We start from the raw sequence: 23760 nt of genomic DNA, 5'->3' as shown, positions 1-23760 counted from the left end.
AAAAAATAAATAAAAAAGTCTTGCCAACGGGCTCCGTCGCCATCTTTCTTTTCTTCCTTCTTTTCCACCGGTGTTTTCTTCTCCTTGGTTGTTTTGGACCTCCTCGTTTGGGTTTTTAACGAGGAATTGGAAGCTTGTTGCTACTTCCCTCCACCTCCCCCCTGTGATAGTGGAACGACCCGAGGGGGGAGGGGCTCTGTCTACACGAACACAGCCCTGCGTGCTGATTGGACAGGATGATCCGGGCTCTGTCGATTTTTGCAAAACAAACAACAGGCTCTATGTGCACGTAGAGGCACGTTTTTTTTTCTAAAACTGGATGATTTATGTTGTTCTATCGGAGCGTAGTGTCGGCTTCAGTGAATATGATCAAACAAATGTTGCCGACTGGGGCTTTAAGAGCCAAACAATTCCCTGCATCACAGCGTTGCCACATCTGTCTTCCTGCAGTTAATTGCAGATTTTTTTGTTGCTTTAAAAAATTGTTATTCTCACTTTCACTTTTTCTCCAAAACAGGTGATTCGTCCACCTTTCATAGTGATTATAATCAGCATTTCTCATCATTCTATCGACATTTATTCCAAAGAATCAGTCGATAGTAATACATAGTTGCTGTCCTCCACCAGCTTTGAGATGTATGACTCATTCGTGACTCGGACGCCTCAGGAGGCAGATTTGTGTGGTGGCAGGAAGTGGAGCAGCTTGGAGGTTTTGACACGTTATACCCCCGAACACCGAACGGCAGCGATGGCGTGGCCCCTCCCCCTCTGAGTACATCTCCGTCTTTTTTCGTCTCTGACACTGCGTGGGCAGCCAAGGACAACAGTCAATGAGCAATATCAATTTACGTAATGGACTATTAAACAATGTGCTTAACATTTAGAACGGCTGCACTGGTGTTCAGTGGGAGTGTGTGTGTGTGTGTGTGTGTGTGTGTGTGTGTGTGTGTGTGTGTGTGTGTCTGTGTGTGCGGGGATGTCCGCTGCCACGACAACCAGCCTTTTACTCACTCGAGCTCCTTCACCTCCTACGGTCGGCTCTCTCGCCCCGACACAGTTGCCCTACTTACTCTCTTACTGCAACTCTGAATGTGACTTCATGTCAAACAACATTTCGTACAACGCGGTATTTTAAAAGCAAGTCGGATATTTCCTCTCAAGTTGACTCGTCATTTTAGAGTAATTGATTTCTTTCTTTTTCCTCGACCGCTCTCTTTTGAGGACCCTTTGTCTCTTTGTGTCTCTCTCTTTGTTCTCGAGTCAATCAGTGAAGGTAAACATCTTGTTCACACTAATTGACATTCAGACAAACAGGGACAAATATATTGAATACGAGCGCCATCTTAATTGGTGTGAATTACCAGCTACTTGTAAGAGCCGTGTGAATAGTAAATTAAATCAGGTGTATTATTGTAGTAATGCAATTGATTAAGACACAATCCAGTTGAACGGGGCCATTCGGGTGGAATAAATGTGTTTGATGGATGGGGTGTCGTGTGCTTTATGAGGCAGATTTGTAATTATACAATTAAAGGTCTTTGTGTGCTGAAAGAAATAACAGTGAGGGTAAAAACCATGTTGGGCTGGTCAATAATAGTATTTGTATAAATCCAGAATTTTGATTTTCAGGGATAAAAAGTCACTTTAAACTCCACATCATCACACTTAAGCCTCCCACCCAATAGTAGAGTATGTTGATATGTTGCCACTAAGCCAATATATGACTTGGCTCAAGGGTTCCTCAGAAATGTTTGCTGAGGGAGGGCAGAGTGTGACTCATCCACTCTGTCCACCCGCGTTTCCCCATCCCCCTCTAGAATGAATGATGTTAGAGAAAATGGTTTCCCCGCCTCCAGGGTACAGCATCTCATTTAGCTATGAATTATATATGTTTTTCATTTCTATATATGGAACACTTATAGCATAATCTAAAATAATAAGAAAAAAACAAATGCTGTGTTCCTCTCAACCATCGTTTAAAGAAGCACAACATCCACAGACAGAAACGCTTGGCGCCGTCGGCATAAACAATCTATTGTGCTCAGTTTATAATAGAATACATAAAGGTTTGCTTTTTGCCCAAATATCCTAAAGTTGTTGAACATAAAGTAAAGCAGAAAAAAAAGTGTGACTCTACGAAGAATAAATGAGTTTTAGAAAAGTGCTAGAAGGATCACTTTGTCATACCTTTTGGTCTCTTTGTAGGTCTGAGATAACTCAGGTGATTAGCTTGTGACATCATTGTTTTATAAAACTAAAACTCCCAGCAGCCTCAGCTAAACACTTTACTAAGAGTAGTAACATGGTAAACACCTGCTAATCATCAGCATCGTCTATGTTAGCAGGCTTAGCTTCAAGCACCACGTAGCCTAAGGGAGCCGTTAGCATGGCTGCAGACTCTCAGACTCACTATATAGGAAGGTCGCCATGTTTTTAGTGTCTTTAGTGATAATTCATCTTGAAAGGCAGTGTTTGAGTGAGGTTGGCTACATAGTATATTTAATGTGAGTAGAGCACTGCATCGTAACACTGACACTCACAAAGTACTTTGAATGTATTTATCCATTCGGGGGAAATACACGAATCACCTCACATTGACAACAGGAGATACCAATCCTTACCTTTCACAATAAAAGCCCCAGACACGTGGCATCACTGTTTACAGGGGGAACTTAAATTACGACAAATTAACTCACAATATATATTTATTGCAAAACAATTGCTTTTTTGTATTATGGGTGGTCCAACCAGCCACGACAGCAGTGACGTAATTAACGACTGGAGGCCTGCCCTGGATTTACTGCAATTATATGTCGTGTTTTGTCATCTGTATGGCTTCTGTGGTCACACCCAGGCTCATGGGTGAGCACTGTTAGTGGTGCACAGCTTATTGGATCAGATTAAGCATCCTGGTCTGAAAAGTGAAGCCAATGCAGAGGTCCACTTTAATATGTTGGTAAACATCCTGAAAATGAGTTTATGGTCTCAAACGCTAGTTTCAAGTCTTCTTCAATACAGCAGGATGTTCATTTAGTTCATAATAGTGTCATTCAGAGTCACATAGACCATAAAGCAGGGGCTGCATCAAGGCTGCCTTGTGATTCACAGGTCGCTGCTTGTTTTGAGGTATCATTTTGGTCACCTATAAATGTCTTCAGTGTCCGGTTGTAGTTATCTCCACCCTCAGGTGTTGCTTATTCTCTTGTTTAGCTGATCTATCAAGAATTAGAACGTGAAATATTGCTTATATATGAGCTAACATATTAGGGCTGACCGATAAATCGTATTTTCATCGTCATCGCGATATGAACATGCGCGGTTAACACATCGCAAAAGATGCCTGAAACGCGATGAATAATAATCATTTTATTTACATGCGCCATGCATTCACACCATTTGGCCAATCAGATGAAGCAACAGCTAGCCGTCGGCGCCGGCAGCGTCCCCGGGTCCTATGTTCCCCCGGGTCCTATGTGTTCCGGAGCCACCCTCAAATGAATTGGTGTTAATTTTGTGGCGACTGCGAGGCTATGTAACACGATGGCGGAGAAAGGAGAGAATAGCGAGGAAAATGTGGTTGACGAAGACCTTGTGGTGAAAAAGAACTGCACTTCTGCAATTTGGAGTTATTTTGGATTCCGTAGCGACGACGTGTTACAAACACAGGTACTGTGTAAAACATGCCGAACAGCTGTGGCAACTTCCAGAGGAAACACAACAAACCTCCATCACCACCTGCAACACAACCAGTGTTTCCCCTACCATTGTACAGGCCTGCCGCCAGGCCAAAAAAAAAAATCAATACTCCAAAAATAAGCTACCTATCAATTAATTCATAAATCAATAATCATTTACATTAGGAGCGCCTCCGCGCAGCACAGTAGACTTGCTCCGCAAGATGCGCGGCCGCAACAATCCTCGCCGCGCGCTCCCGCTACGTTTTTCGTGTACTTTACACGCTTGATGTTGTTCTGATGCCGTTCCGCCTCGTTAAACCACCACGATGTCGCTTTCTACTTTGAAAACACGGAGTTTACACTGTATTTTGATAAGCTGTTGCACTCTTTAGACTCGTGGTGTGAGCGGAACCGGACCGGAACCGGAACCGGACCGGTGCATTTATAAGAAAAATGCCGCTGTGTTTCTCCGTCCAAAATCCGCTTTCCTCGCGCTGCCTGCTCGCACAGATCCGCTCGTGCGCACATTCGCTGATGCAGGTCGAGTGTTTAATATAAATATATGCAGAGACGGCGCTCCTTAAAAACAACATCAAGCCATGCCTGTGTAGTATTAGGACGTGATGACGTTTGTACAACCGGCTAACGGGCCAAAGCCCGTTTGGGCTGGAGCAGTGTGAATGCAAGCCGCGGGGGACCCCCCTGGGGCAATCGTGCCGAGGCACGCTACTGATCGCGCCCTTAGGCAGCCTATGTTAATAAAATAAGGATTGTTTTTGATAAGCTGTGGAACTCTGAGTTAACCTATTTCTACCTGAATTTCTATGAACTACCAGGCTGTTGAGTAAACCTATAACTTATATTTTACTTGATAAAATAAGACAATATATGCACTCATGTCGTTGTAGTGTTTTACAGTATCTGTAGCTATTAATGTGATGCTCATCATTTTCCAGACATATTATTCCAGCCCCTAATTTTGGATAATTTCCATCAACTGGCACCTTAATAAGTCACTCTCTCCTTGAATCCTTGAAAACCTTGAATACACTCTGGTTGAACAAAAATGTTGAATGCAAATATAATAATTGCAAATTGCAGACTGCTTGCTGTGCCACCTGACTTAATCCAACTGCACCAATACACCATCCCACGCGTCTCGTCTGTATAGGGTTTTTTCGGCGGGTACCACCGGGCCTGAAAAAAATTCTAGGGGAAACACTGAGTGTACCTATTATAGCAGAAAGACAGGAACTGTATAGCTAATATGCACACTTCAATATTTGTTTATTTATCGCAAGTCATATCTCATCGCAATATTGAACAATGGTATCGCACATCGCAGATTTTCCTCATATCGTGCAGGCCTATAACATATTCATGTGTTTCACCCAAATGTAGAAAATCCTCTAATGAGGGTTTAGGCGATGCTATTTTTCATCTTCATCGTTTCACTGAGCTGTATTTAAAATCACATGTAAATAAACACTCTTCAGTTAACAAGACTCGGTGGAAAGATTCAAATTCATTAAATCTCAAAAACCCTCAGACCCAAATTAGACGGCAGTCAGTTTGTGTTTTGTGATATGACGGTACGTGCCGAGGCGGTTTGTTTGGATGTTTTTGGTAAAAAATGCTGCAGTGTAGCTTGACTTGAAGTAAAAAGGCATTTCCCAGGTCTGTGCTGCTGATACAGGAAGACCTGTAGCCCTCGTCTCCAAGAGCGAAGCTCAGTGAGAGATCTCTAAAACCCATTTCCTGCCCGGCTTAGAATAATGAGGTGTTAGAGCCTGCTGGCAGGGCTTAGCTGCACACCTCCCCAATGGAAAAGTTATGGATGGTACACACACACACACACACACACTCAAAGACATGGACATATGCCCCCTGGAGGTGCTATGGATAGCTGCATATTACAAAGCCAGCCAGCAGGCAGCACTGTCAGCCAGTCTGCAGTGTGGACATCGATAGGACAATCAGTTCACTCTGGAGTCACCACAGCCAATCAGCAGACAGTTTCTTGGCGGGAAGCACCCAATCTTCAGAGGGTTGCCAGATACTCAATCCTCAGTGAGCTTTTGCTGGCTCGCCACTGGCCAACCATAAAGAAAGCCGGTGCCTCGCATCAGCCAATCGTGTGAGTGTTGGCCAGAGTCGGGCCTATCGACAGAAAACTGCCGCATGTTCGCAGCCAATCTGGACTCCATCCTTCCCTACAGATGTCCGATTAGTGTTGTTTAGGGAAATCAACCTGCCACAACAGGCCGGCGATGCCAACGTGGCAATACGAACTGGCGGACTGGTAGAATGGGATAGGAAAAACCCCCCACAAAGGCTTACTTCACTGTAACACTGTGATTCTCCAGCAGCGGGGTGTTTGTATGCCGCCGCATTGTTGGGTAGGCAAAGTGTAGTTTGATGACCTTTCTTAACAATAGCCTGAGCTAGCAGGCGCTGTTTAACTGCCGAGGCCTTTTTTTTAACGAGGTTTTAAATTTACCAGCATGTACTCGTTAAAAGCCTGTAAGTTTACTCCTCATAAACCTCTACTGGCAAGGACGTGTTCAATGATCTCTGGTCATGGTCACTCTAATGGGTGTATAGCACATGAGCCCCTAAACTGATACAGGCATTAGATCAGTTTTTAGGATTTCTCAAGCTTGTTTACAATGTAGAATGAAGTCAGCGCTTATATGTTGCAGCGCTCATCATTTACAGTCGCAAAAAAGTCTAACGGCACCGAAAATCTCTGCAATTTCCAATTAAACAGACCTTACATTCCCTCTTCTCATCACTCCATTATATTATGGTGGAAAAAACATAAAGATTAAGGCTAATATGTGCTTCATCCTCCTTCTCTCACAGTGCTGGTGGATCTTTCAGTGCTGAAAGATATGCACGCCAGCAAACATTATCTGATGAAGACTGCACATAAATCATAGTGAGATGAATGATGTAGACTTCAAACTTCAGGCTTCAGACATGACTAGATCTTGGAATCCTATGTAGTTCAACTGCTGCCATCTAAAAAATAATGGGAAGGAAATATGATAGGGTTGCATGCTCAAAGTGCGAATCTGAAGGAAATCGAGAGACGGTGAATCCAAGATGGTGGATTTAATACATTGAGTCATATGTGTGTGTGCTTTTGCTGAGGTGGAATAAGCTCTTCGGGTAATTTATGCCTGTTTGGTTTGGTTCGATGCCTACATCGTGTGCAGCAGGCATCGCTGTGTCGTTGCAGTGGGCTCTCCCTGCTTCAGCACCACGGACAGCGACGGCCAAACACCAGAGTGCATCTGACTCTCTGTGCCGTTTGCTTCCCCAAGCACGACGTCTGATCATTTCCTCAAGATGGTTTGCATGATACGAAGCTCGCGTGAACATAATGGATGCAGCTGTATGTATTCAGGACCCCCTGCTGTAGAGAGGGGGGGTATGAATCTGTCCTCTCCCCACCTTCACCCTCCACAGTCATCTTTCTCTCTCCATCTCAGCAGGGCTTTTGTCAGGTTCACACTGGCCTACTTTTAGAGTTACAAGGTGTGTGTGTGTGTGTGTGTGTGTGTGTGTGTGCGTGTGTGTGTGTGTGTGTGTGTGTGTGTGAGTGAATGTCTGTTCCCCTATAAATAGCGCCTCTGAGAGCCACAGCTGTGCGCGGCGTGTTTTGTGCTCTTATAGTGCCCCGTGTCGGTTGAACGATCAGACAAACAGACCCGTCTGCTCCGTCGGCGGGCCATCTCGCCTCCCCGGATGTACAGTAAGCGTCCGTTTGTCCCTCCGCGCCACAAAAAAACACCACCTGACACTCTCCATTGTAATAGCTGCCTCGTCTTTCTTTTCTGCTGAGCTGGCGTAACGCGCTGTTTTGCTCGTCTGTGATGCTGCAGTCCCGTAGGAATATGCGTTTGAGGGTTTTTTTTTCGTTTCCAGCCCACCTCAGTACACAGCGTGTGATAGATGATCTGTGCTGATAGTGCGAAGCCAGATCCATACAGAGTCTCATTTACAATAACAGTGCAGGCTGAGGAGTGCATGCGAGTGCATTACAGTGTGTAATCAATACGCTCCGACAACCCCTGATGTAATAATATGCATGTTGCTGCTGGCACACCAATTCTGGGCCCTGCACACATGGATGACCCCATGGATGAGTTGCTTCTCAATTATACAGTAGGGAGGGCCGGGTGTAGCGTAAGCCCACGCTGTCAAAGTCTAAGGCACGGGGGAAAGCACAGAAAATACTTTATTGTTGTGACACCTTTGGCAATGTACGCGTTTAGGGATTCTCAAGGTTTAAATCCAGTGAATTCACACTGATATAACCGACATATAACAGTGCTCTGCATCACCTGAAAGGACACGTCCAATATACGTTTTACCAAAGCAGGACTCGTGTTCTCGTTAAATATGGGAGGGTCTGCTCCGCTGTGGAACAAAAAGGGGAAGAACATAATCAATCTAGTACCGGTCCAATACCAGTGTTTACTTAATACGCTGTAAGCCTCACTATGTGGTGGAGATACTTCATTTATGTGGAAGGAAACATCAGCCTTGACTTAATTATTGTTTTCCTAACTAATAAATGAATATTTATTAAAACTTAATACCCTTTCTGACTATTTGAGTCAGCATCGAACCATATGATCTCTATAGATTTATTATAAGATATAATACATAATCTCATAGTACTTAGGTATACTTTCAATGTCTAGGCGATGCTTAAAGGAGAGTTGAAATAGTGTTTTAAACCAGTTCCACTGACCCCTAGTGGCCAAAAAAATATCAATGATGCTGATTTAAAGATATTTGAGCATATTTTTTTTTTCAATGTTTATTGTGACTGTGTTGTCCTTGGTTGAGCAGCTTAATACAGCTGAACTTCTTATTTTGGTGTTATCTCTAAACTTTTTTTTTTATGTTTCATCACACAGCCCACAGTCCCTTTATAACCGCCTCGCAGTTTTTATTTCCAGTTGTCCTCCTACAGAATCACTAATGAATTTGGTGTGAAAACAAAAACACTTATTTTTTTATAACTGTCACAGTGTTTTCCTCCTTCTGTTCCCCGTTATCCGGCTCTCCCCTTCTGAGAACGAGGCCCGGAAACTAGCAGGAAATGGTTAGTGGTCCTGAGGGCTTGGTCGGAGGACATTAAGCCCACAGCGACAACAAGCCCCAGCTGCTAGCTTTTTGTGTGTGTGTGTGTGTTTATTTTTTTCACATTCATTTGTTTGTCAAATTTAGAGTCTGAATTATTGCCAAGAAGCCCCTCTGCCACTCAGCCACTCCAGAACCAACGGTGACAAGGCTGCTTTTAGCCAAATCCAATTTAATCTCCATTGGCGGTAGTGGATAAAGCTGTCTCCATCCCTCCCATCTGAGGCCAAGGAGGGCTAGTCACTCCGGTGGGAGCTGCTCACTCAACACACAAACCCAACTTAACACACACGCATGCATATGCAGACTACAGATGAAGGGAGTTATACAGGCTCTTCTTCTCCTCCCGTCTCCTACCTTTTGCTTTTTCTGCAGCGAGGGGGGGAAGTGATGTCACCGTTATGAGAATGAGATAATGAAATGAAAAGAGAGGCACATCTGAGACTCCTCTTCACCCCCCCCGATAGTTATCAGTAAGCAGTGAGCGTGAGTGTTTGTGCCCACAGATGGCTGGGTGGGTGGGGGGTGCAGGCGAGTGACTCTACAGCCTCAGATGCACATTTATGCAAATCTCACATCTTAACCCACAGGTTTCACAGCGGCAACATTTCCCTCGACATTTAATCACGAGTGCTTGTAGAGCAAATAAACAAGTCATTTCAGAATAACTAATAATAAAATGTAATTTTTAAATGTATCGTGCATCAGTGCCATCGCAGATTGGTTTCTTGGCGTCAATGCCAAATCCTCCGACTGGCAGGGAAGAAAAACGATAGCGATCAGAAAGAAGTGTCTCATTAATTTAAAATATGGCACCAGCACATTTCTTTACATTATAGCTTATTGCTTCCAAATTACCTTTCCTCTCTCTTACCCAACAATCCTGACCACTCACTCATGTAGCTGCTTGTGTTTTGCTCTTAAAGGATAATTGCAGGTTTACTTGGAGCAGAGCAGTTTGTGCATTATTATCTTTACCTCTTCTACCACAAAGGATTTGTTTGAAATTCACGATAGAAAAAAATAATTTGCGTGTAATAAGTAAAATAAAATGTCAAACTTTCAAATCAAATGAAAACAAAATCTCAAAATGATCTTGTAAAACACATTTTTGAGCTATATTTCACTACTTTTAGGAAGTATTGTGTATCCTAATGGGCCTCTAATGATCAAATGTTGTGTTTTATACTTAATTAACAAGATAAACAAGGTTCACTGTCTAAAAGCAAGTCCATATATCTCAATGAAATGTTGTTGTTAGTTGTTAGGTGATTGTGTCTCATACAAAGCATTTCTTTACATTTATAAATATACAGTTATGGCATTTAGCAGACGCTTTTATCCGTACTTACAATAAGTGATGTTGTTACGATATGACGGGGTTGTGATCAGCTGTGCCTGGCCTGCTGCGATGCATTCAAAGCCCTGTCTATCACCCACATCCGCTCCACCAGGACATGTTTTATCTCTAACCTGTCACCGTGTTAACATCTCACTCTGTGAGACCTCCAGTCCCAGCGCGTTAACGTCTAATTATCCATTGTTAGATGTCTTTTTTTTTCTTTTTTCTGAATACGAGTACAAGTGTACAAGTGGCTCTTCATGAAAACTGAACACACAGGAAATTATGCAGCGACGACGGGGATTGCGGGTTCACGCTTTAGGGCCAACTGGAGCCGAGGTCTCAGCGATACGAGGATGAACCTCCAACATAACGCTGCTCATTATGTATGCTTAAAGGGACGCTTATTTGCTTCTGTAGCTGTGAGCTTAGTGTTGTCTGCATACAGAACAAGTGTGTTTATGTGTGGCCTTTTGCCGTGGCTGCTATGGCGGTTGGAGATCATTAATTACGGGTGCTTCCCCACTTTCCTCCAGGACGGATGGTGTGCTGCAGACATACTGGCTCATTGGAGTAAATGGCATTAGTACTTTGTTCGGCGAGCGCCCTGGGGCCTTGTTTCCCAGCCCTTTTTTTGTTTCAAGCGGCAGCCTTGCGTGAAGCTCCCTTACACTGAGCCTATTTCTCAAGCCCTTATCCCCCCCTATGGAGTTCACCACGAGTGTATTCATCTCCATGTGTAGGGGGGGTGGGGGGGGCAATAAGGGGCTAAAGGCAAGAGACGGGTCCAATGAGGCTGGTATGAGTAGCCAGTTAGCATTCGATTCAGGGGGTGTCATCAATCCATGTGGCGTTTAGACGAGGCAGGAGGGGGGGGGGGGGCTTTAAGCAAACAGGCTGAATGAGACAAACAGCGTAGCCGCTAACAGGGAGGGACAAGTGGTTAGCGCGTGGCTAAGGATACACTCTGGCTGAGACTCCCAAAGCAGCGGTAGGGGAGGAGTGTCGCCGTCGCTCATTAGCATCGCAGCCTGGATGGAGGGAGAGAGAGAGAGAGGGGGAGAGAGAGGCACACACACACAGGAAGCTGCTCCTTCAACATGAAAGGCATCACTGCAGTCGATCCTTGTGGTTTCTGCTTGATTTATTAATTATTTTTCTTCTTCTCCCACCGATTTGTTCCCCCCCCCCTCCTTTCTAATCACATCCCCGTATCCGCTCTCTAAATCTCCTCATCCCAAACCCCCTACACTAATCATGCAAGTTGAAGAGGAGTAAATGCTTCACAGATGCTGCTATTGTCGGGGGGGTCGGGTACAGCTTTCACAGCTCAGAGGAAACCGCCGTTTTTCGGGGCGTTTTTTTTTCTTCTTCTTCTTTTACCTGAGATGACTCGTCCCCCCCTCCCTCCTCCTCAACCCACACACTGCTGGTGTCCCGTTGCATCTTGGGTCGCGGACAGATTGAACAGCCTCGCTTCTGTCACAAGAGGCAGCTAATGGTGGAGAGGAACATCAGTGCGGTAACTACAGCGGTGGATCTTGGACCGCAGTGTGTCTGTACTGCTGAATTGCAGAGTTTAATTTGCCCACATCAAATACCCTGACATTTTTATATCCCTAATTGTATTACATTAGCACATTATGTGCTAAAATAAATGTGCTAAATGACGAGTTCCAAATAAGGGAGCCGCCATTTAAAGTCCAGACATCCACTTGCCATATGTCGTAATGAGGGATGAGAACAGTTTAGGTTCGGCAAAGTCACTGAAAGACATTGACTCGTAAAATGATAATGTTTTCAAGTCGTGATTAAGTTGAGGGAATTGTCTTATATTTCAGCGTTTACTGTACATGCGTGAGGTTTTGTACCGAAACCCTTCTGGCTTGTAATTACACCCAGTTTGTAAATGAATCCTGATATTTTCCCACAGCGAGGAAACGGGGAGGAGAAGTGAACCATCAATCGTTCACACTCGGTCTCCTACTTGACACTGCATTTGAATTATTGCTGCCTACGCTGGATAATTTGGTTAAGATGCAAAGTGAGTGTCACTTTGCATCGAAGTGGAGGGATGCTGTTTGGTGACTGCTTTTGTCATAATTACTGGGTCTATTTCCTCCAAACTAATTAGGAGAGTGGGACCGGGGCCAGGAAGGTACTGTAGAGGGTCACGAGGTCAAATATCGACTCAACATGTCAGCGACTCATTTAAAATACGATGCTAACTAGGGATGGGGACAATATAGGATTTTCAGCACGTATCGGGATAAAAAACACTCCCGGATAATTGTAAATATCTCCACGAGTGACTTTAAAAAGCTCAGTGTTGTGGTAGAGAAGTGATAAATAAGCCTGATTTAACTTTAAATTCCTTTTAAAAAGTCACCTATCATATGATTCATGATCATGTTAGAGATGACTTCATGACGTTCAGCAAAATAATAATAATAACATAATAGAACTATTTGTATTAAGAGTTCCAAACACATTTGATGATTAGCACGATGATATCATAAATCACAATTTTTTTGCTCGGGACAATCGTGATCGTTGTCACTTTATTAAGTTATACGTGAGTGTTTTTACATACGTAGATAAATATAATAATAGAAAATACGTCTCCTTCCTAAGGTATATTGATAACAACATCACGGCAAAAATCTAAAACATCAGGAAAAGCAATGGAGTCATTAATTACGGAACATGGAACTTGAAATCCCTTCTTTTTTTTTCATTATTTAAAAAGAATAACACATTTTGAAAATGTCAACGCGAGTTGTGAATCAGATCCCTCCACTGCTAAGTAACCATGCCGTCTGCATGTGTCGGGCTTTTATTATGAAAGGTAAGGATGGAGCGGGTGCTGCCGTTGCCATGGTTCGGTCCACATGACTGAGCCTCCGTGTGTCATTACTGCATTACCTCCATGAGCACAGGCCGACTCACAGCCCTTTAAGTACTGCACTTTTCTCTCCGTGGGTCTACTTTCTCCACACAACGGCACTCATGTTTGCAACAGTGAAAAAAATGCCGCGACACTTCTGTGGTGCTAATAAACCGGGTTATTGTGCAGGTATTGCAATACTTTTCTAGTGTCGGTACACATTTCATGACGATCCACAGTTACCACGTCTGAAAGCCAAAGTGCCGCTCTCACAACTTCCAACAAATAAAAAACAACATAGTGGCAGTGGATCATTTCCCCAAAGTAGCTTCCCTCCTCTTTATGTTTGATATACAAGCAACATTTGAAAACGCTCTAGAGCGGATGCTATAAAAGTGAAATATGCCCATTCTTCTTCGATGTTTTTGTAGGAGAAATCTCCCGGTTTGTTGTGTTCAGTAACGCTTAGGATGAGACACTTTTTCTCCCAGTGAGACAAACGGCTCATTCCTTTAAAATGACCTGAACGCTGTGCTTTCTCCCTCCACAGCGCCTCCCAGCGTCCGCATCATCCACTCAGGGCACGCCTGTAACGTGGAGGAGGAGAGGCACACGGAGAGGGTCTACACCATCAGAGAGGGAGAGACCCTGGAGCTCACCTGCCTGGTGACGGGGCATCCTCGGCCACAGGTAAGGAGCCCGACTCCCCCGGTCCTCGCTCACCTTCAGGCAGCTTTCTCAGAGGAAACCCACGTTTTTTTTTCTTTTTCTGACTCAACCCACACACTACTGGTGTCCCGTTGCATCTTGGGTCGGGGGACAGATTGAACATCCTTGCTATGACATTTTCATGTCGTCCACATGCGTAATACTATCAATATGTGGCTTAGGACAGCTCTCGTGATGAGAATACTGCTGAAACATAACTTAGATATGCGTGTTTTTTACATACGTAGATAAATATAATAATAGAAAACACACACCATCAGAGAGGGAGAGACCCCGGAGCTCACCTGTCTGGTGACGGGGCGTCCTCGGAGCCTGATTCCCCTCGATCCTCGCTCACCTTCAGGCAGCTTTCTTCTTTTTAATTCTCCGTAAGCGGCATTGAGTGGCGAACCACGTACCTCTGCACTAAAGCAGCTTAACAGTTCAATCCTTTAATTATTGATGGCTCAGATTGCATTGTGCACCTCCGCGTGTTGACGCTTCCTCGTCTAATTGGAACGCGGGAGCAAAAACAGCCGGGAAACATCTGGCCAAACGAGATCGCAACGAGTGAAAAGAGGCCGCGGTTGAAAAAAAAAAACTCCGGGTCATGTGAATGCTCAGGGGTCCCTCGGCAGCTGAGGAAGTTGTTGTTGTTCTCAAACTCTTTTATTTATTGTTGTGATCTGAACCAATAAAAAATAAGCCTTTTACAGAAAATAGGCTGTTCTTTTCTTCTCGTCAGAAGTAGCACGAAACCAGAAACCCGATTTATTCCGACAAACTCCCACCTAAGTTGATCCACGCAGGTATAAATGTCAGCTCCGCCACAAACCACCCGACCATCACATCTTCCCGTCGTATTAATCCGGGCAGGATTTTTGCAAACACTAACCCGAACCGTAACATTTATCGAACGTTGTTTCCAATTTGCTTCATCACAGATATTTCCCCCATCTCAGGACGGAACCGAGCTCATTAACATGAATTAATTTAATTCCCCCCTTTTGATCGATGGACAGAGCCATTCGTTTGTACACTTCCCCTCTCTGGATGCCAAAGCAAAAGAGCATATTGATTTTTATATTCCAATTGAAAAGGTGAGGCCCTCTTAAATTAGCGAGAGGTTCAGACACGGCATTCATCTCCTCTAGTCGTCTTCGTGGAGGAGGAGGAGGAGGAGGAGGAGGAGGGGGGCGACTTTGCACTCATCATTTCCGTCTTTTCCTCTTAATTAGGATTTCTGAAAAACAGAGCAGAGCGAGGGGGAAGAGGAGATTGGGAGATCAAAAGCCCTGCATGGCTGTGGCAGGAGAGGCAGGATCTCCTTTGAAACAGAGTCATTATAAGACTGGCTCAGATCCCCGGGCACAGCGGGTGTCGGCTGTGTCTCCCCGGACTATGGGATGTGTCAGCTCCCCCCCCTCCCCTTCTGGTAGTGGCTTGGGACCAGGGGGGGGCAGCGTGCACTGATTCAGAGTGGGTTTCAGGAGCCGGGCGAGGTTATCTCGGGTGGCAGGAGACCCACGGCTGTTTCTTTTTGTGATGTCAGCGAGAAACGCACACACACACACACGCAAGGGGTTCGCGACCTCATCGGAAACACGCTCGCAACTAATACGGCAATAACAGCTCGTCTTGTTCATTCCAGTTAAATATTAATTCTCCGGCCGCGTTGCGAGTCTTTCTTCGCCCCCCAAAGTTCCACATTTTAATTGAGTTGAGTTTCTTCATCTTTCCCGAGCGTATGTGTGGGGAAAAGTAATCAGTGCTCTTTGCAAAGGTTGGACTGTAGTGCACTTTCAGCGTGTCCCGCCTTGATTAATGACATCAGCACAGGTTCGTTTTTTCACCTTCGGTCGGACATTTTTGGTCACACGGCGTATCGTCTCTATTTCTTGTTGTATGTCATATTACACTCACATAGACTTAGATGCTGCAAAACGTTTATTATATGTGTTTTCTTCCATCCTCAAAAGAAGATTAGTATCAGACTATACAGATTTGTGTTTATGATTTAAAAAAAAAAAGATATCTTATGTTTTGTTTTGTTACTATACATCTGATACACGTGACGGATTTTCAAAATAATAGTGTTACAAGAATAGAAAATAATCACTTGCTGTGTTTCAACTGCAGTAATTTAAAACTTCCCTTGACATGGACATCTCAAGTATGAACTTCGAAGTATGAAGAATATTGATTATTGATACAAACCTGGAGTGGAGTCAGGTGTCAGGTGGTCTGCAGGTGAGACGACAAAAACGCCACCTGTTATGTCGTTTAGCTTTCTGAGACATTTTGATGTCCTGGCCTTGCTTTCTCACAGAGCCTCCACACGCCTACCTAGTCTATTATTATTGTATTTTGTATCCACTTCTGATGCTTTTGCTGCTTAAACCCTGTAAATGTCCCAATGTGGGACAAATGAAGGATTTTCTTATCTTATCGGAGTGTTTAAAGCCAGGTTTCCACCAGGCAGTCCAGCTCTGTTCAGTACCTGCTACTTTTCTCTTGTACCACCTCGGGCTGAGCCGACAGTAGACGGAGGAGTTAAAACAACGCAGATCACAAGGAATAGTCACTAGCATGACGGGACATCCTGCACAAACCGTCAACAGTCGGCCCAGATTTATTGAAAAATGACAGTCCCCAAAAACTAAAGCATACACGCAGATGAAGTGCAGACGGTCCTGTTTGGTTGCCGATGAAAGCATTCCGCGAGCCGTCATGGCAGTTTCAGCAATCAGCCGAGAATCCCGCCTCCAACCAGCAGTGGGAATAGAGGAAAGCATGTGCACTCACACTTAGATTAGTTTTAGTTCTGCATTCTGTCAGTTCATCTCTCTGACCACGTCGTTGAAAACACTCCTACGATCATTCAGAGCAGAAACAACAGTGAAAGAATCTGGAGGCTGTAATCTGTCCTCTACACGTAGATGAATGGGAAAGCAGTCTCTCTGCTTCGTGGAATTGTGTTTTTCTTTAAGCAACTTCCGTCCCAGCAATAAGTTAACGCACATCCTCCGTCTGCACCGCGATACCACCGGGGGCCGAGTCACGCTTACTCCATCACCGCAAATGGCTTCAATTAGTTCTGCATTATATAATCACAAAATTGCTTTTTTTTTTTTTTCATCATTACTGTCCAGATATCTGTGCCCCCCCACCGACTGTGAGATACTACCGTCTCCCACGGTGATACATAGACCGAGGGCTGTTGTGCCAAGTACAACATCAGCACCACAAAAGGACCGACCGCCGAGTAAATGGGGCTACGCTTGGCAAATTCGCCACCGTTTAAATCTTCGCACGTCTATCAATATGCACACTTCTTAAATTACATAGGCGCCCCTCGGGCTTCCCGCTGATGGAGTCTCTGGCTCGCATCCAACCGGGCAGCAGAGGCCTCTCCGTCAGCCCCGTGCACATCGGCCCACTCACCTCGGAGGGAGAAAACACAGGCTTTCTAATAATAAAATCACACGTGCATCCGACCTCACACACACACGCGCGCGTCTGCCTCCCCATTTAATTGTCAAATGAATGAATGTTCCCGTCAGTCACCAGCACACCGTGTTTTATGTGCTTTTTTCCCCCGCCGTGCCTCGTGGGTTTGGCATTTCGGGGTGCTGGTCAGGAATCCTGGGACCGCCGGCGTCCGCCAGGCTCGGGGGGGGCAACGGAGTTAAGTTGTCATAGATGTCTGGCTCAGAGGTCACCGGAAGGATTTGTTGACGTTGACTCTCTGATGAGATGAATAAGAGAGAAGAATCTCAGCACTTCTCCCCCGCTCGCCCTCTGCTTTTCATCTCCGTGTAAAAACCAGCAACGCATTCCCTTCCTTTGCTATTTATTTATAAAAAAAGTACATCATTAATCAACTTATAGCGTCATTTATCAAACAAGTGTGAGACGCCATTCTCAACATGCTTACATGCTCACTTTTTTGGATATATTACACAATGCATTTTGTTTTCAGGAACAATCCTGCTATTCCTATTTAAATGCATGACCAGGTGCAATGATTTATATCATGTATCCTAATTACTCAGGTGAAATTAATTCATGCATAACATTTGTTCGGCGCTATAAAAGACAAGACATCTGCAAATTATTATTATAACTGTATGGGCGACCCTAAATATTCGAGGATTAATTAATTGACCGTTAAACTAACTAGTTGCAGCCCCGACTTCATCAATATATCAATGAATCGTATTTGATGCCAGTGCCTCGCCCGACTCTCCCTCCTGAAACGATTAGTCTCTTCATCAATTGGTTGATGAACAGAGAGTTTATCTACAACCGTCTCCATGTCAGTTCATTATAAAACAGAGATGCCAAGCGTTTTCATTTTCTCAAATGTGAAAATCTGCTGTTTTACATCAATAGAAATTGAATATCAATGAATTTGGAAGGTCACCGGATGAGCATGTTTCTTCTCTTCTCTCGCCATTTCGGAGATGAAAGGATTAATTGAAATTTGGAAAGAAAAGTATCCGATGCAGCCATTAAATATCAATACAAAGTGAGTACCTTCCCCCTGTGTGTGTGTAGAACTGTCTGGACTGCGTCTGAACATACATGGCGTTATCTCTCCTCACACTTCCACGCTCGCCGTCCTCCGGCTTCCTTTCGTTGTCTTTTGATGCCGTGCGCCGACATCAAAGCGTCCCCTGTTGATGAAGCCATCTGCCCCCTCGTCTCCTCCGCCCTGGCCTCCATCCATTGTGTCCACACTACTTTGTTTGAGTACCAGGCTCCCCTTCAATCGCACGGCAACACCACATCGCCAACACCTTTCTTTTTCTTTTTTTTTTCAATTATTGGCCGGCCAGATCCACCTCGGAGCTCCACGGGTCAGCGAGTACAAATAAGCTGACCTTGGGGCCCTGGGACATTCCGCTTCATACCGACCAATTGGAGTATGTGATCTGTTTTGGATGCTCCCATGACAGTTGGCCTACAGTGCTGGTGTCTTTGGCAGATGGTCCTTTTTTTATGAATATGATTAAACTTTTCTATTTTTGCTGCTCTTTACCGTTGGCAACCCGCCGTATCAGAGGGGTTCTTTTATCACAGCGCCCCCTTGAACTCAACCCTGACCAGTGCACCCGCAGGCATCCGTCCTCAGTAGTCGCATAAGTGACTTTCACTGAAGCACTCAAGAACCCCCCATGTTGTTCAACCGCGAGGCAAACTGATTTCATTGTTTAGACGTGTGCCTTTCCTTTTCAATTTTCCAATTTTCCGTTTCATTTCCATATCAAAGACTGTGTTTCTTATTGTCGTCCTTTCTTTCTTTCTTTCTTTTTTTTACGAGGGCCACTATTTTCTAACACTAGACTCTTTGCATTCACAATTTGTGATTTGGACCCCCCGTCGCTTCTTCTGATCGCTTGATTGTCATGCTCGTCCACACTCGGCTGCACCCCCGAGCGCCACAGTCCGCCATCAGCGCCGGGGAAAAAAAGAATAGATGGCGGGCAATTAGAAAGCGGCCTGTTGTTAGGGGCGAAGGGAAACGTCACAGCAGGCATTGTGGGAGACTCACCCGAAGACGCGTGCTCCAGCATATGATCCCTGCATAACAACAGACACTGGGCGCATTTTAATTAGCTTCTTGCCGTGACATCGCAGCATGCGTGGCCTCAAACACTGGAGTCGGATACAGATCTTAGACGAGCTTCCACTTTCCTCGTGAGGAAATGTTGATCTTTTTTATTGGGGTGTGTTGATTTAAGAGGGAACATTGTGTTGACTCGGCTTTTCCCCCTGAGGAAGTGGTGTCATGTTTTTGATTCGGTTTTTAAAAAAAAGTAATTTGTATTTCATGGTAATAATATATTCACAATTGCAGGGGACAGACAGGGATGATACATTCTGTCCCAGAACTAAGTCAGTTTGACTTATTCCTCCAGTGTGTACTCACGAGCACCTTAATAGTTCCAGATGATGATTGAGAAATCAGAAATAGCAACAACAAAAGAACTCTTCCAGGCTGTCAATGAGCGAGGAATTATCATATTCCTCAAATCCAGCAGCTCCTCTCACACGGAGAGTATTTGCATTTGCACTGAGGAGAGTGAAGAGGGTCAAACTGTTCTCAGCAGGCGTACGCCGGGACTCCTCCCGGGAGAAGAGGTGCTCCGACGTGAAAAGTCAAGACGAGTGGAGGAATGGAAATCGCTTCGGGGGGGAAGAGAGAGTTTGAGAAGCTCACGGAGGATGTGGTCCGCTGCCCTCGTGAAACAAACAGCGGCACTCTCCTTTTGAGAATGTGAAGAGTTTTCCACTTCTTAGTGCCACTCTGACAATGCACTTATTGATAGTGCGCTTTGTGGGAAAAACTGAAAAGCTCCTTACACAAAAGGCACGAAGAAAATGACTGGGGGTGTAAAGCTGGGAGGATATTATAATTCTGCTGAGGTCGCCATTAAAGCAGCTCGCCTTGTATTTACATGAGGGGTGATCCAGAGCTGCTGGAGGAGAGAGACCCACCATTATACAACTTTGCTCCAGCTGATTTAAAACCATAACTCATAACGTTGGAGCTTGTTTAGCTGATCTCATGCCCCTAACTGTTACAATGGCGCTCTAATTTTTCTACGGAGCACTTTGTCTCACTGTCTCTTGATGCGTTCAGAGTGAAGCCTTTTTCCTTGTAAAGCGTATTCATTTACAGACATTCATTTTTAATGGCGATAGATCCTCGCAAAGGGGATGGGACAGAGGCTCCGTTTGACTACTACTACTTGTTTTTGTTCAGAGATAGAGGTCGATGAAAGGGAGGACTGCAGCACACACTGTGTTTAGAGTTTCGTGGAAAGTATAAAAGTAAAAGACAGAAAACACCTCGAGCAAGACGGGGGATCTGGAACTCCTCCGATAAACTTTTTGGTGCATTTGTCATCTTCTAGCCCAGAGCCCAAACATTATCAGGTTTTGGACCGCTCACCCTTTCATCGCCCGTCTCTCGTCTGTTTGGAACCAGACTTCCAGCCGTCGTCACCTCGGGCCGGAGTCGTCGTGGTTTTAAAAACCCCCCCACGGCCACGGCAATCTCTCCAGATCCTATCGCCATCCCTCCACGCGGAGATATCCCTGTTCCATATGATGCTATCTCGGGGGGAAAATGGGATGTTATCGCTATCCCAGATGATGCTATCAACATATGTGGAGATATTGGATTCTAATTCACAGCCTGCCTTAGACGGAGATACGTGAGCTCCTGCAGGCGATGCCGGTCCATCCGGTGGCTGAGCTCCGTCGTTCTGGCTGTGTTGGACCCCCCCGGGAGCCAGAGTTGTCACACTACCTGTTCATCCTGTATGCTTTAATGAGGACAGGAGATGGAGGAGATAGAGTCTATTACAACGTCGTGTTGGGGAGTAACACTATTTCACCTTTCATTACACCTCAATGCCACGGGCTAACTGGGTCCCATCAGTCGGTGAAAGGTACTCATGCTGAGGAGGCCATGCGGCGTCTTGTGTGGAACAGAGGGGGGAAAGGGGAAAGATTTCTTTAGCTCTTATGTCTTACGTTTCACAAAAGAACATTTTCAGCAGATTTAAAGCAGGATGTTCTTCATCGGTCCGAATCTTGTCAAAAACAAGACAAGATAGCAAACATGCATGTAATAACCTCATTTTTATCTTCTACACATTTTCAAATTGTTTCTTTTTTTCACCTCAACTACAGAGACAATCATATATATCATCATATTTGACATGCATTGGTTGGGCTGTTTTAGTATGTTTTGGAAAGAAGTTTTCAAATCTGCTCCTGTTTTAAAAGGAATAGTTCAATGTTTCCGGGGGGAAAACGCTTCTTCACTTCCCTATGAGATACCTCTCTCATATCTGTTATATCAATATGAAACTACAGACTGATTAGCTTAGCTTAGCATAAGACTGAAAATAAATGGTGAAAGAGCTAGCCTGACTAGCTCACTAATTTACCATCTTGTTTCTTTAATCTTTAGGAAGTCTGAAGTTAACAAACAACACATTGTAGTTTTATGGAGGCTGGACTCCGATATTAATGCAAACTCTATCATTTCTTAATGCTCTCCTGTTCTCTTGATGAAATAAGTTGCTCTTTTTTTAATAATAGTAGATATTTCATTCATTAGTTATTTCCTTTAGCCTTGGTTCTTAATTCTGTCAATGCATTTCCTGCAAAACGCATTTCACAATAAAAGCCCTCTTCCGTTGGCTCAAAGGGCATAAACCTGCTGGGTCTCACCAAAGGTAGCTTTTACAGCGATGCAAAGGAACTGAAACTCTACTTCTGTCGAAAAGAGAAACTCAGAGCTGCAGACATATGATAAAACGTGTGCTGTGGAACTGTATATTATGCTAAATGTACCATGTGAGCTATTTAAGTGACAGTAATTGTGCCTCTTTAATGTTTTTTTACGGCCATGGGTAAAATCTGATGAGCAGCTTTTATTTGAATAATTGACAGTATCATCTTGATTTAAATGACATATATCTACTTCCTACCCGAAGCTGCTTTGGACCTCTCACTCTCAATCAGACCTGGAAGCATCGTCCTTTCTAAACCCTTTGTTCTGTCCAGATCCGATGGACCAAGACGGCGGGCAGCGTGTCGGACCGCTTCCAGGACTCCAGCGTGTTCAACGAGACGTTGCACATCGCAAAGATCCTGAGGACCCAGGGAGGTCGCTACTACTGCAAGGCTGAGAACGGCCTCGGATCGCCGGCCATCAAGTCCATCAGGGTGGACGTCTACTGTAAGTGTGATTCTCCTTATCTCGTGTTTGTGGTTTACAAAGACAGCCGGTGATGTGGTGCTGAGTCCGTATCTGTGTTTTTATGTGGACTAGCCACAACGTCCCTTTGTCTCCTGTCTAAATCTCTGCTAGGACACATGCAGGACTACATATAAGGCAGCCTCCAGCACAGTTACAGGTTTAAGGAGTTGTGTAAGAACATGTTGCTTGGAAAGAGCGTGGGAAGGTTATTAGAGGAGGAATGTCGGCTGAATAAAAGGACGGCCCTTGGATGATACGCTGGACAACCTTTTGCTCGGATGTATTTCTGGAAGGTCGTGTGATATAACATGAACTGTACAAAAGGAGAAAGTACACTATTCTCTCAGGTTTTTTTTTTTTTTTTTTTTCTTTTTTGAAAAATCTCATTAAAAAAGCTTTATTTGAATTGCTAGGAAATACATACGTATATGAAATGTGGAATGTTATAACCTGAACCCTTCCAGCCAAATATAGCACCGTTCCATATCTCTACTTTATATGAAAACGTAGTTATTCCGAGGTATGGAGCATCCAAAGAGACCCCCGTGCTCTCCCGAGTATGTTAATTAAGCTAAAACGCTTTCATTATTCTGACACAGCCATCAACTGTAAGTGCAACCTCTCTATTTTTAAAGTATCTGCACGACGGCGGGTGAAGGCTCATTAGCATTCATCAGAGGAGACGGCGATTTACTGCTACTGTTTTTATTGATTGGACATTGATCGTCCTATTTCACCTTGTGAGTTGTCGAAGAGCGGCGAGACAAGGGAGTCACTGCCCTCTCATTAAACCGCCACATAACCAATGACTGATATGTAGGTGTATTGTAATCAGATGCATCAAGGGAATATAAAAAAAAACAGAAATCTGCTAAGATATATTTAAAATAGTGTGTGTTCGGTGCCTTTGGAAGATCTGTAAGCCACCTGCTTTAATTGCTTTCTTTTAGACGCCAGGCTGCAGTGTAAAACAGCATACTATGTCTAATCTAATACAAATCTATCATAACTGATAATCTCTCTTGATATGTTTCCAAACATCCAATGTCCAGTCACAGTGGAAAGAAAGATGTAGCGGTCGGACAATATATTGAAATATCGATATATCGTGATACCCCCTGATGCGATACACTGGTGCCAAATATCGATATTAAAACATACATTTAACTCACTAATTTAGTCGACGATTAATTCCTGCCTT

At 44.4% G+C, this 23760-nt stretch overlaps 2 protein-coding genes across 5 annotated transcripts in view; both read left to right on the top strand.

Annotated features, from left to right (window-relative positions):
* Positions 1–23760, top strand: part of slc25a47a (solute carrier family 25 member 47a) — a 486107-nt gene that overhangs the window by 247680 nt on the left and 214667 nt on the right. The window lies entirely within an intron of this gene.
* The window catches only part of LOC311026719 (MAM domain-containing glycosylphosphatidylinositol anchor protein 2), a 145691-nt gene that overhangs the window by 38869 nt on the left and 83062 nt on the right, over positions 1–23760 (top strand). For all 4 annotated transcript variants that reach the window (XM_084030413.1, XM_084030412.1, XM_084030414.1 and 1 more), the window contains exons 2-3: positions 13617–13756; positions 22364–22538. In XM_084030413.1, coding sequence (XP_083886539.1) covers positions 13617–13756; positions 22364–22538 — 315 coding nt within the window. The remainder of the gene's footprint in view (positions 1–13616; positions 13757–22363; positions 22539–23760) is intronic.

The sequence above is a fragment of the Eutrigla gurnardus genome (genome assembly GCF_963514095.1).
Source record: "Eutrigla gurnardus genome assembly, chromosome: 16".
Lineage (NCBI taxonomy): Eukaryota > Metazoa > Chordata > Actinopteri > Perciformes > Triglidae > Eutrigla > Eutrigla gurnardus.
This window is presented reverse-complemented; position numbering and strand designations above follow the sequence as displayed.